Below are 14222 nucleotides of genomic sequence, written 5' to 3'. Positions count from 1 at the left end.
AGTGAGATGTCCATGGACTTGCAGAGAGACCTCCAAAAACGGGAGGTGAACTGTACCCCTCTGTCGGAAACAATATGCTGGGGAAGGCCGTAAATGCGAAAAATATGACGAATAAAAACTCTCGCCAATTCGGGTGCAGACGGTAATCCAGGGAGAGATATGAAGTGAGCCATCTTGGAGAACCTGTCTACGATGACGAGGATGACGGTGCAACCGGAGGATCGAGGTAGATCGGTGATAAAATCCATTGCAATGTGTTGCCAAGGAGCGGAAGGAACAGGAAGCGGATGAAGCAAACCAGAGGGTAAATGCCTTGGAGATTTATTCTTGGCACACGAAGGACAGGAAACAATGAAGCTTCGGATATCCTGCAGAAGTGTCGGCCACCAATAAAAGCGGGACACAAGGGAGAGAGTCTTCTTGAAGCCGACATGGCCTGCCAGCTTGGAAGCATGACCCCACCGAAGAACTCGTTTTCTGTTGCACACAGGAACAAAAGTCTTACCGGGCGGTAAAGAAGAAAAGGTAACAGGAGCCACCATGATGACCTTAGATGGATCCAAGATAAGGGAGGGCTCCTCCTCGGAATCAGAAGACAAAAAGGACCTGGACAAAGCGTCGGCCTTGAAATTCTTGTTACCTGGGCAAAAATGCAACTCAAAATCAAAGCGGGCAAAAAACAAAGACCATCTAGCTTGCCGGGGATTAAGTCTCTGAGCAGAGCGAAGGTATGCCAGGTTCTTGTGATCCGTGAAGACTTTAAATGGATGAACAGCTCCCTCCAAAAGGTACCTCCACTCCTCAAAAGCCAACTTGATGGCTAAGAGTTCCCTGTCGCCAATAGAATAGTTTCGTTCAGAAGAAGAGAAAGTCTTGGAGAAAAAACCGCAAGGAACCAGCTTTCCGGAGGAGGACCTTTGAGAGAGTACGGCTCCGGCTCCAGCGGCAGATGCATCAACCTCTAGAACAAAAGGTTTGTTCAACTCAGGACGATGTAGTACTGGAGCAGAGGCAAAGGCTTGTTTCAGAGACGAGAAGGTATCTAAGGCTTCAGACGACCAGATGTGAGGATTGGATCCCTTTCGAATCAGAGCGGTGATAGGACCGGACAAAGAGGAGAAATGAGGGATGAATTGACGATAGTAATTTGCGAAACCAAGGAATCGCTGGATGGCCTTGACACCATTAGGTTGTGGCCAATTGAGTACGGCAGACACCTTCTCCGGATCCATGCGAAGACCTGAATCAGAGATAATGTAACCTAAGAAGGGAAGAGACGGCTGTTCAAAGGCGCATTTCTCCAGTTTGGCATAAAGGTGATTCTCTCTCAAACGTAGTAGTACCAGACGAATATGCTTTCTGTGGGCGACCAAATCTGAAGAAAAAATCAGAATATCGTCCAAGTAAATTACCACGCAGGTGTACAGAAGATCCCGGAAGATCTCGTTTACAAATTCCTGGAACACAGCAGGAGCATTGCACAGACCAAAGGGCATGACTAAATACTCGTAGTGTCCGTCTCTGGTGTTAAAGGCGGTCTTCCATTCGTCGCCTGAACGAATACGGACCAAATTGTAGGCCCCTCGAAGGTCTAATTTAGTGAAAATGCGTGCTCCTCGAAGACAATCAAAGAGTTCCGGAATAAGAGGAAGGGGGTATTTGTTCTTAACGGTGATATTGTTAAGACCCCGGTAATCGATGCAGGGACGGAGAGAGCCGTCCTTCTTCTTGACGAAAAAGAAACCCGCGCCTGCGGGTGAGGACGACTTCCGGATAAAGCCTCTGGCAAGATTTTCCTGGACATACTCAGTCATAGCTTGAGACTCTAGAGGATTCAAAGGATAAATTCGTCCCCTGGGTGGAGTTGTTCCTGGTATCAGGTCGATCGGGCAATCAAACGGACGATGTGGAGGCAAGACCTCAGCCTCTTTTTTGTCGAAGACATCTGAGAAGGACCAGTAGGCAGAAGGTAAACCAGTAGGTGCCCGATTAGACTGAAGAGACCTAACAGGTTGCACGGAAAGAAGACACCTGGAATGACAGGCGTGACCCCAGCGAAGAACGTCCCCTGATCGCCAATCCAGGACTGGTTCATGAGTCCTAAGCCAAGGAAGCCCCAATAAGAATGTATGGGATAGTGAGGGCAACACGTAGAAGGCAATTTTCTCCCGATGTAGGGCTCCGATCTGTAACTCCACTTCATGGGTGATGAGGGTCACAGTTTCCAGCAAGGGCCTACCATCGACCGAAGCTAAGTGCCGGGGAGTCTCCAAAGATTTGACAGGAATGAGAAGTCTCTTGACCGCCTCTAACTGAATAAAGTTTCCTGCAGCACCAGAATCAATATAAGCCACTTCAGAGGAACGGGTAGAACCAAGACAAACTAAAACAGAAAGAGTTAAAGGTAGAGAGGGTTCAGAAATACCTAGGGAGGCCTCTCTTACCTGGCCTAGGCGGAGGCGTTTCCCGGTCTCACAGGACAGGAACGCAGAAGGTGAGACGAACTGCCGCAGTAAAAACAAAGACCTTGGGCAATTCTCTCCTTGCGGCGTAGTTCGGCTGGGTGAAGACGGTCCACCTGCATGGGTTCGGGAGACGACACCGGAGGAGAGGAAGGCAAACGAGATGAGGAGCTGAAAGAAATCGAAGATGGATGAGAAGGCCTTCTTTCTCTAGTAGTTTCGCGGAGCCGTTCCTGGAAACGAAGGTCGATGCGGGTAGCCAAGGATATGAGATCCTCCAAGGTAGTAGGAGTATCTCGGCCTGCCAGCTCGTCCTTAATTCGAGACGACAAACCTCGCCAAAAAGCTCCCACCAAGGCCTCATTATTCCAGCCTAACTCTGATGACAGAGTACGAAACTGAATGGCGTACTGGCCGACAGAAAGAGAACCTTGGCGGAGACTAAAGAGGGACTCGGTAGTGGAGGCCAGGCGCCCAGGTTCATCGAAGACCTTGCAAAACGTCTCCAAAAAATTAGCGAGATGAGAGACCAGGGGATCATCCCGCTCCCAAAGTGGATTAATCCAGGCCAAAGCCTCTCCCTCCAAGTGAGACACGAGAAAAGCCACCTTGGCCCGATCCGTGGGGTAGAGTTGCGGCAAGAGCTCAAAGTGTAATTGGCACTGGTTTAAAAAACCCCGGCACAATTTAGGATCCCCACTATAACGTGGAGATTTGGCCAGGCGAGGAGGTGGATGAGGGACGGGAGCAGGTGTCGACTGCATGGAAAGTAGTCGATTATCCAGTGAAGCAATATAATTGAGAATATGACCCTGGGTGTCGCGTTGCTGAACGAGTTCCTGCTGGAGACTCGCCATTTGGGACGCGCTCCCAGGATCGGAGGGCTGCAAAGCGGACAAGCGGGACTCCATGGTCTTTAAAAAGGCCATGATCCTATTCTGATTTTCACGAAGAACCCCAAGTTCTTTCTGCGCGGAAAAAGGAGTACCAGCGAGGTCCATGGCCTGATTGTACTGTGAGGACTAGACGAGGACTATGGAGTGGACCCACTGGACCGTGACGACGAACCCCCCACGGGCGAGCTGACCAAGTATACCACCCCCTATACAGGGAGCGTTAGGGGCAGGCCCGAGGGAGACTATCGCCACGGAAGCTGGTAGAAGGGAAAAGGACGGGCAGAAGGAAAACCGGAGGAAGTAGGTAAACGGAGGAGGACAACAAGAGGACTAACCACGAGAGCAAGGACAGGAGGAGGTAACACGGAGGACAGGCTGGAGACTGGAACAAGCAGGAAGACAAACTGGTTGGCAGGCTGGGAAAACAGGAATGTAGGTAGGAAGGAAGGCACAGGAGGACTGAAGGCAGGAAACCCAGGAACACAGGACACTGCAAGAGGATAAGGAGAGAAACCAGATTAAGCACGGTAGAGAACGGAGAGCAACCAGACAGGGAGATACACCGGGGGGCCAGAAGCACTTGAAAAGACAAATGACAATCAGGCACCGCCAATAGGAAGAGGCGGCCTGATAAGGAAGGTCTAGGCATACCTTCCGGGTCAGGGAGCAGAGGGACGGCGCAGAGGGCACGGACCAGGTTTCAATATGCGCTTGCGCCGAGGACTCTGGAGCGCGCGCGCACCCGAGGAGGAGCGGGAGCAGAGCGCGCATGGAGAGAAGACCGGAAGGAGGCAGGGACGCGCCGGGATGCTGCAGCGAGGTAAGTATGAGATAAATGCGGCGCAGCGGGTGGAATCGTAACACATAGTATCCCATTGCACTGCATTGGGTTTCGTGTTTCGGCCGACCCCGACCCCGACTTTTTCATAGGATCGGCCGATTTCACTCGACCCGACTTTTGAGAAAGTCGGGTTTCGTGAAACCCGACCCGATCCTATAAAAATAAAAGTCGCTCAACCCTAGTCTCCATATCTCATTATCCACTTCTGATTTGAACTTGAGACTGCCATAATTTTATAGCCAATCATATTGGATATCTCATACTTAAATTTGACTTGCAACTATTTAGCAAATGATTAGTTATGCAGATTCTTGTCATGTCACTGCATTGTTCCTGTTTTGCTCCTAAAGATCTAAATTTTATTTTAGTAGTCTTTTGTAAATCCACCTTTGACTTTCAACACTGTCTGAATCCTTCTGGACATGCCCTCGATCAGATTCAAAATGTGTTGACCGAAATTTGATCTCAGATCTCTTCTACACGGACCCAAAGTTGGTGCCTACTGGTTAACTCACTTGGGTAGCTATACATTTTTTCTTCAATTCTACCCACAAGTGTTTGATTGCATTGAGGTCTGTGGACTGTGGGAGCCATTCCAGTCCTTCTAATTCATTGTCTTTGAACCATTTCTTCTCCAGTCTAAGCATATGCTTCATGTTGTTGTCCTGTTGGAACACTATGTCGTTCTCGTCATACCCATAGTACTTGAGTGTATGAAGTAACTCATCTTGTAGGATACTCACATATAGCTCAGCATTGAGACCACCATCGATCCTGGTCAAGTATCCAATGCTATGAAACAACCCCATATCATCAGGCTTCCTACGTTAAACTTGACATTTCCTTCAATTTCTCAATCCATTAGCCCCTTGTGCATTGTTTCTTTCAGACCCATATCCACCTATCAAAGCCTAATATATTGACTTTTGCGTCATCCCTCCAAATCACTGATTTCAAATCTTTAAATGTGCATTTTTCATACTTGTTTGCAAACTCGAAAAAAACGCTTCTTATGACAATATTACGGTTGAGGATTCTTCATCCTTTTTTCGGGCCACCATTCCTGACTTGTGTAATATGCATCACACGGTGTTTGCATCAACGTCTGTGATCTCAATATTATGAAGCATACGAGCAACCTCCACTGCCGTGTTTGTCGAGCCAGAACTTATAGGTCTTGAGGTGGGCCGACTTATTGACTCTAATATTTTGCCTGGATGTCCACCTTTTGGCTTCTGAATGGATGGATGGACTTCATTTCGTATTCTTCCAACTGTCATGGCACTTACATGATACAGTTTGGCAATTTTCTTGGCCAAGAGACCGCTATCGATGGGCTGGATGATGCTGTTTCTCTTTTCTTGTGAAATCGTCTTTATGGCTGCTCCAATGACCTTTTACTTGGGAATCAACCTAGTAATACACTGAGCTATTAGGGAATGTGAGAACAAGGTGTATTTTGTAATATTAAGGAAGAAAAATATTTTTCCACCCCCAGGAGTAAAACAGTAACAATGCAGTGACATACAAGAATCTGAATAACTAATCATATGCTAAATAGTCGCAAGTCAAATTTATGTATGGATTAGCCAAGATGATTATCTATAAAATAATGGTAGTCTCACAATCAAAGCAGTGGATGGTGAGATATGGAGCCTGAAAATCAAAAGTTCAAAACATTGTTACATTTGTTCTTCATTGTATTCAAGAAGTTTACAAACCATGGCACCGTAGCTAATCTCCCTGGACATGGACGGACAGAGAAAAATTGATGACCGGTTGCAATGTAGGATAGTCTGGATGGTGGACAAGCAAACTAATCAAGTTCCAAAGAAATTCAAGCTGTCATGCAGGCTCAGGGTGCATCAGTTTTTGCACCAAACCCCTGTTTCTTGTATGGATCTTTTATATAGGATTTAATTAGCTATCAAATACCCTTTCGGTTTTTTATACTTTTTGGTTTTCTTCGGTATTCATTGCTTTGGCTCAGGGGTATGTCCTCTTATGGCCGTGGGGACACTCTTTTGTAGGTTTTCAGGGTGCATCAGTGTTGGTGAAAACTATCTGTTGACATTTGAATTAAATAAAATGCTATGGCAGGAGATCCAGGAGGGCTGCTGATACAGAGACATAAAAGACCTAGACTGCAGTTTGCCAAAATGTACATGAGTAAGCCAAAATCCTTATCGGAAATCGTCTTGTGGAGCTTTCTGTTAAAGCACATCATTCTACTGTTTATGGAAAATGGAATGAGGCCTACAAAAAAGAGAACACAGTACCTACAGTCAAATATGGTGAAGGTTCAAAGATGCTTTGGGATTGTGTTGCTGCCTCTGGCACTTGTTGCCTTGACTATGTGTAAGGCATCATGAAATTTAAAGGATTTTGGGTCGCAATGTAGTGCCCAGAGACAGAAAGCTGCATTTATGTTCTAGGTCATGGGTCTTACAGCAGGATAATTACCCCAAACACACTTCAAGAAGCACCAAGAAATAAATATCAACAAAGTGCTGGAGAGCTGTGAAGTGGCCGGATTTAAATCCCATTGAAAAATTATGGATACATCTTAAAATTGCTATTGAGAAAAGGCACCCTTCAAATATGAGAGACCTGGAGCAGTTTGCAAAAAGAAGAATTGTCCAAAATTCCAGTTGAGAGGTGTAAGAAGCTTTTTGATGGTTATAGGTAGCGATTGATTGCAGTTATTTATTCCAAAGGGTCTCGAACCAAATGTTAAGTTGAGGATGCCGACAATTTTGCCCTGCCCATTTTGGGTGTTTTGTGTAAAATTATTTCCAGTTTGTCTTTTTTCTGTTTTTTTTGTGTTGTCCAATACATACAAAGGAAACAAACATGTGTATAACAAAACAAAGTGTAATTTCAATAATCTTGTGGGAGAAATACTTCATTTTCTGGATCAATTTAAAATGTGCCAACACCAGACTGTATATATATGCCACTAAATTAAGATTGAGGATATGAAATATGTGAAATGGAATTGATTTTATATATATATATATATATATATATATATATATATATATATATACTGTATATACACTCACCGGCCACTTTATTAGGTACACCATGCTAGTAACGGGTTGGACCCCCTTTTGCCTTCAGAACTGCCTCAATTCTTCGTGGCATAGATTCAACAAGGTGCTGGAGGCATTCCTCAGAGATTTTGGTCCATATTGACATGATGGCATCACACAGTTGCCGCAGATTTGTCGGCTGCACATCCCAAAGATGCTCCATACAAGGCAGGATGGATCCATGCTTTCATATTGTTTACGCCAAATTCTGACCCTACCATCCGAATGTCGCAGCAGAAATCGAGACTCATCAGACCAAGCAACGTTTATCCAATCTTCTACTGTCCAATTTCGATGAGCTTGTACAAATTGTAGCCTGTTTCCTGTTCTTAGCTGAAAGGAGTGGTACCCGGTGTGGTCTTCTGCTGCTGTAGCCCATCTGCCTCAAAGTTCGACGCACTGTGCGTTCAGAGATGCTCTTAGGCTTACCTTGGTTGTAACGGGTGGCGATTTGAGTCACTGTTGCCTTTCTATCAGCTCGAACCAGTCTGCCCATTCTCCTCTGACCTCTGGCATCAACAAGGCATTTCCGCCCACAGAACTGCCGCTCACTGGATTTTTTTTCTTTTTCGGACCATTCTCTGTAAACCCTAGAGATGGTTGTGCGTGAAAATCCCAGTAGATGAGCAGTTTCTGAAATACTCAGACCAGCCCTTCTGGCACCAACAACCATGCCACATTCAAAGGCACTCAAATCACCTTTCTTCCCCATACTGATGCTCGGTTTGAACTGCAGGAGATTGTCTTGACCATGTCTACATGCCTAAATGCACTGAGTTGCCGCCATGTGATTGGCTGATTAGAAATTAAGTGTTAACAAGAAGTTGGACAGGTGTACCTAATAAAGTGGCCAGTGAGTGTATATATATATATATATATATATATATATATATATATACACTGTGACAGGGTCACTGGCACTGCTGCATGTGAGGGGAGATTTGTTCAGAGAGATTGCTTTTTTATGTGATCTAGAAACCCATAAGTTTCTCTTCATCATGTCATATGCTGAAGGAGTTAATCAGCCATGATTTGCAGGTAAGTAGGTAAGAGATGGACGGGATGCCTACTTACCATGTCTCCACCTCAAGGGTGTGACTGGGATGTTAAATGTACAGCCACTGGTTTTTTTTCTCTGTGTTGTGGTTTGGAGAGGAGAGACTCTAGACTTGGTTCCAGGTGGAGCTGAAGACACATGGTGGTCTGAGCAGTCGAACCTTTCAGACATATGGACTTTGCTATACGTTATCTTTTTGTTTTGCCGTTATGCCAGAAAAGCCATATTTACTTTGCTGAACACTGCTATAGTTTATGCTGTTCCATAATAAACTAGTAGGTTATTTACCACAAGAAGCGTTCCTGTGTCTACTTTTAGAAGCAACTGAGGGAGTCAACCCCTCACAGTATACACAGACTAATTCCACTTCACATTTCTTACACATAGTAATAATTATACAAAATTCCAAACCATATACTGCATAGTAACTTGTAGTTGACTTCTCTTTAATTACCTTATAAGCATCCTTTATGTTTAAGGGTTGCCCATATTCTGCCACGTAGCCCACAATTCCTTTGTTCCATTCCAAACGGATGCAATTATTTGAAGCCTGCTCCAATGTTGTGCCTTCTGCTACATCAAAAAGTCTACTAACCAAAAATTTCTCATTGGAACTGTCCTCACAGACTAAAAAAAGTGAGTAGCGGTCAGCCGATATCAATTCGTGGATGTGTAGAAAAATTTTATGACACAGGGCAGCAACGTCTAAATGGCTTGAAATATCTTTCACCAGTTCCAGAAGCCGTGAACACTGATCACTTGCACTATTTAAACTGGGAGCTTGTAGAGGCATCTGTTCCTTCTTTTCAGAATCTGCAAGAAATGTCACTGTTCCCACAGAATCCTTGACTACGAGTGGCCTGAGAGGCCTATCAAACTCGGAAGCAGAGATCTTTCTCACTGGTGCCCCTTGGATGGCGTTCTCAGAAGAAGAGGCCTGCTGGTTATTTTCTGTATTGCTTTTCGCTCCTTCCTTTGTTGCTGGTATCGTGTGCACTCTTTCAGCAAACCATGCATTGACCATTTCTCTAAAAAGTGGAAATAAAGTTATAAATATTTTAGTAAGGAAAGCAGATGAGTGATGACAAATGAACACTGAAATGTGTCAGCAGGAGAGCAGCATTAAATATTTACAACGGTCACTGGCCATGTCCTTCTTAACCTTTTTATACTTGTAATCATTCTTTTCCAATGTATTGTATTTAAGGGAACCTGTCAATGTTTTTTTTTTGTACCCCAAACTAATATCTTACGTCGCTATAAAACAGAATAAATCCATATCTTTGTTTTAGCAAGCCTCCATTCCATTGCTGAAAATTCCCCATCCGTAGTTAGCCTTCTACAATGACCGACAAGTAACTTTTCTCTGTGACCTGTTCCCCCACATTAGGTCTCACACAAGTAGTGTCACTCTCAGGGGCAGCACATGCTTAGATTGAGAGTCCAGCTCTCACACTGCCATCAGGTCCTTACTGCGTACAAGATGACGGCACTTGTACAAGATCTTTGGAGAAGGAGTAAGTCTAAGAATGGTCTGTCAGTGAGAAATGGAAGGCAGGGGAAGTGGCGGATGGAAAGCAAGAGAGGTCGAAGTGCTGTAAGTTTAGTGCCATGCACTGCAATTGTGGCTCATTATTATAAAAATAGGACAACTGATTTCTCTGCAACACAATCATGGGATTGATAAACCACAGGTATGAATTTATTCTGCATTACAGCAACTTAACATAGATTATATCATTTTGGAGTGCAAAAAACTGCTGACAGGTTCCCTTTAAAAAGACCGGTTATTTCAGGAATCAGGATTAATTTAAGGGAATTATCATTAGTATAAATTGAATGTCCTAGCCTGCTGCTTTTCTGTTTACATAGTTTTAGCCAAATTAGAAGGAAGTGAATGATTCCTTTCATTTAACCTCTGTCTTGTTTATTGCTTTACATCAGACCTTTGTTTTCATACAATTAAATATTATTACATGCTGTGTACTTAGATTATTGTCTTGATGTTGAATACTGCAAGCTAAATATGTCACTGGTAAATGTCACATGTGTTTTTGGGCTACAATGGAAAAATTAAATTGAAAACACAAATACCAAATTATAACACCAACTGTATGTTTAGAAGGGGACAAAAAATCATATTCAGTACCCATAACTTCAGTCCATACCCTATTGCCCTGATTTTTCAAGACCAGCGAGAAAATCTAGCGAGTGTTGGTGCCAGACACTCCTGATTCATTAAGAGGTGCATACCTCTTCATGAATCAGGTGTGCCAGAAGAGTGGCGTCCACCACCATACGCCATGCCAGAAATCTTATTCCAGTACCTGAAAAATGCCAAAAGTTGGGACATTTTTGCACAACTTGGAGTTGCCAGAATTCCACCGAAATTGTTTTGGTGAATCAGAGATAAAATCACTATGAGAGCAATAGCTAGGGGTTCAGCACAGGAAGAGCAAAACACTCCATACAACACAGGCAGTTTACAAGTGCAGTGGTTTGACCTATTAATAGTGGTTAATTCTGCAGATCAATGAGATTATGATGATGCGATGTCCTATATGTAATTTGTTTTATGCTTTATAACTTTTAAAAAGTAAATAAAACTGCAGCTTCTAATAACTCAAGTATCTAGATCTTGGTTGGAGCTATATGGCGACTATCACTGCAACAGATAAAGCACAGAAGATCGCAATATAGCAATGCTAGAACACAACATAAGGATGGGAAATGTGGTCACGATGCATTTATGACACTTTAATCACTAGAAGTCCAAATCTGCTAGACTTCTTACTACTTGATTTTGTGGTCTCAACAACTTAAAAAAACCTGCGGGTGCGCTAGTCTGCTGGCTTGAGACCGCAAGGATCAGGAATAATAATAATAATAATCTTTATTTATATAGCGCCAACATATTCCGCAGCGCTTTACAGTTTAACAGTTTCAAACACAACAGTCATAAGTAACAATGTTAATAAAACAATTATTAAAGCCACATAAATGACCCTGCTCATGAGAGCTTATAATCTACAATAATCATCCCACTGAAAGCCCACTCTCGTTTTATCGCAGGCATAATACTATACTACTCAGACAACACAGGGATAGGGTAAAACAGTGTGGCAATACTTTATTAAACCACAAAACAGGCAAATAACACATAGAACAGTCCCTGGAAAATACCCAAGATGGCGCAAATTACAGAGTCTCACCCTTCCACCGACTTGCCGGGATAAGAGCATCTGTGACTTCAGAGCTTCAAGGGCTAACTACCCCCACCTGTGGCATGCACAGAGAGGTGGTAACGATAATCTTAGGAAATTAACCTAGAGCAGTGAGGTATGTGGCCAGGTGACCTGATTGTCCCAACCTTGATTCTTCAAGATGTCTCTGAGGGTTCAGCGATGGTGAAAGGAGCAGATCTATGTTCTTCCAGCTGGGGACACAGGTCCCCTAAGCTGACATCCTGTAGAGTCACTTTGAACAGAGGCAAAGTCTCCATATATAGTTCACAACTGTCCTTCAAGCCATCATTCACAGGGGGAAGGGGTGATGATGTTAATCTGTAATGTTTGATTATTTAGAGTTTATCCTTCAATGTTTGCAAGTCAACGAAGTGCATGGCCTTGTATGATGTGTAATCAACATATCAGTAAACACATTGTTCAGTAACCTTATGGTCCTGTTTTTCAAAGATAACAGTGCAATAAACTGTAGGAGCTGATGTAGGAGGTAAATAACAACCATTTATGAATTTACAAATATCAATTCAACCTACAAGAAGAGTCAATAATTCAGACAACAGTCTATAATTTTGGGCCTATGGAATTTACGTCTGGCATAATTAAGAAGAAATGCTGTGTCGTCACATTATTCCTCCTTCTTAATTAGCCTCGAAGACTGCTGGATCCTGTAGTGGGGCTGCCAGATGAGATAGGCTTCCGATCATCCTAATCCACTTGTCGGGACAGTCCATCGGCATTTCCATGATCTTTGCCCTTTCTATGGCAGACCGAAAAATTAAAGGACTGTAAGGCCAGGCTTCATCTGAGTAAACGTTCATTGTCCTCAGCAGTCTGATTTAGCCAACTTAAAAAATTGTGGTAAGTAATTACCGTTAATTCCTTGCCATGGACTTAGGGCAATTTTTCTTAAGGACCTATTGGAACTATAGCCAAGCATTATTTTTTCTATTGTGGCATATGCCCTTTCCAGGTCCAACAGCTTCAGGGAGACATAGGCTATCGGGTGTTCCTGACCATCATCCCCCACTTGAATGAGTACAGCTCCCAATCCAGTGTTCGATTCGTCTGTTTGGAAAAAGGGCTTTGAGTTAGCTGGGTTCTCAACTGGAGAAATGCGGACTTGCATTCTGGGGTCCAGATAAGATAGCGAGCATATCTTTTGGTGGTAAGGTCAGTGAGGGGCTTTGCTACTGTGCTGTAATTGAGGATAAACTTTCAATAATAGTTTGCAGTCCCTAGGAATGCGCGGACCTGTTTTTCTGTTTTTGGTTGGCTATCTGATGCAGATAGACAATAAACTAGCGGCGGAAGTCAGGAGCACTCAGGACTGGGCTTTGGGCTAGCTGGGTTTTCAACTTGAGGAATCTTGACTCGCATTCTGGGGTCCAGATAAGATTGCAAGTATTTTTTGGTGGTAAGGTCAGTGCTGGGATTCTTCCAGGGAGGGGTATGAGTACACCCCCGGAAGAAGCTATTGCGAAATGGCGTAGGGGTTGGGGATGTGCGGCTGTCCTGGTCCCCTTCTGCATTCTGACATTTCTAGTCTATTCAGGTGATGTATTGTTTTGCTTCAGTAATCTATTTACTTTTTTCATGGCATTAAGTTACTTATTATATGCATTGAACATTGCTGATTTATTTCTGTGAAAATGTATCCTCATGTATGCTGGTGCTACAGTCTGTCCTTGAGTAACGTTTAATCTCCCTTTTTGCACTAAGCACTTTTTTGGAACCTTCAATATATTTCTATACTTTAACATTCTTTTTTTCAGTAAGACAGAACTGAATGCATTGACATACATTTTAATGAATTGTGCATCAGACCATAGCTTTATGTCATGAGCTTTATGTTTTGAGATTTGGAATTGCATGGCTGGCCTAGACTTACTTTGTTTGTTTACCCTGTTTGGAGGTTTATTCCCACCGTTTTTTATTTGGAATTTTTTCTTTTCTTTTTTGTGCATTTTTAATTACCGTTTTTTTTTGGATTATAAGACGCACTTTTGTTCCCCTAAATTTTGGGGGAAAGTGGGGGTGCGTCTTACAATCCGAATGTGTGCTGTGCTGCAGAGGAGGGGGGGCGGCTCTAGAGATGTGTCAAGGGGCTGGGGTGGGCTTACTGTGGGCTGCAGAGACAGCAGAAGGTCACGTGCTCCCGATCATTAACCTCATGTAATATTCACTCCACTCGCTGTCCATCACCTCGGTGCTGAAGTCGCATTGAGTTGGATGACAGGGGAGCGGCGCATATTGAAAGTGCTGTTACCCCCCTCCCATCATGAATATGCCCCCACATCATTCTATATGCCCCCTGCTGGCATGCACATGCCTCCCCAGTCACTATATGCCCCCCTGCTGGCACGCACATAATAAAGTAACAAACACCTCCCGATGATGGCTCCGTGCTCCCAGCTGGCCTGTGGCTCTTCCTGTGTCTGTGCCGACATCCGATCGGCACAGCACAGTGATGTCATCACTGTGAACGAAGGTCACATGATTGGATGCCCAGGAAACAGGAAGCGCAACCTTCCATCATCAGAAGGTGAGTGAAGTGTTTGTTATTTTATCATGTGCGTGCCAGCAGGGGGGCATATAGAGGGGGCCATGTGCATGCCAGGGTGCCATA

The 14222-nt window shown here is 44.0% G+C and overlaps 1 protein-coding gene across 2 annotated transcripts in view; it reads right to left on the bottom strand.

Annotated features, from left to right (window-relative positions):
* Positions 1 to 14222, bottom strand: part of PDE5A (phosphodiesterase 5A) — a 498536-nt gene that overhangs the window by 414272 nt on the left and 70042 nt on the right. For both annotated transcript variants that reach the window (XM_077278445.1, XM_077278452.1), the window contains exon 2: positions 8806 to 9379. In XM_077278445.1, coding sequence (XP_077134560.1) covers positions 8806 to 9379 — 574 coding nt within the window. The remainder of the gene's footprint in view (positions 1 to 8805; positions 9380 to 14222) is intronic.

Source organism: Ranitomeya variabilis, chromosome 1 (genome assembly GCF_051348905.1).
Source record: "Ranitomeya variabilis isolate aRanVar5 chromosome 1, aRanVar5.hap1, whole genome shotgun sequence".
NCBI classification, from domain to species: Eukaryota; Metazoa; Chordata; class Amphibia; order Anura; family Dendrobatidae; genus Ranitomeya; species Ranitomeya variabilis.
The sequence above is the reverse complement of the archived record's forward strand: the minus strand, read 5'-3'. Positions and strand labels throughout refer to the sequence as shown.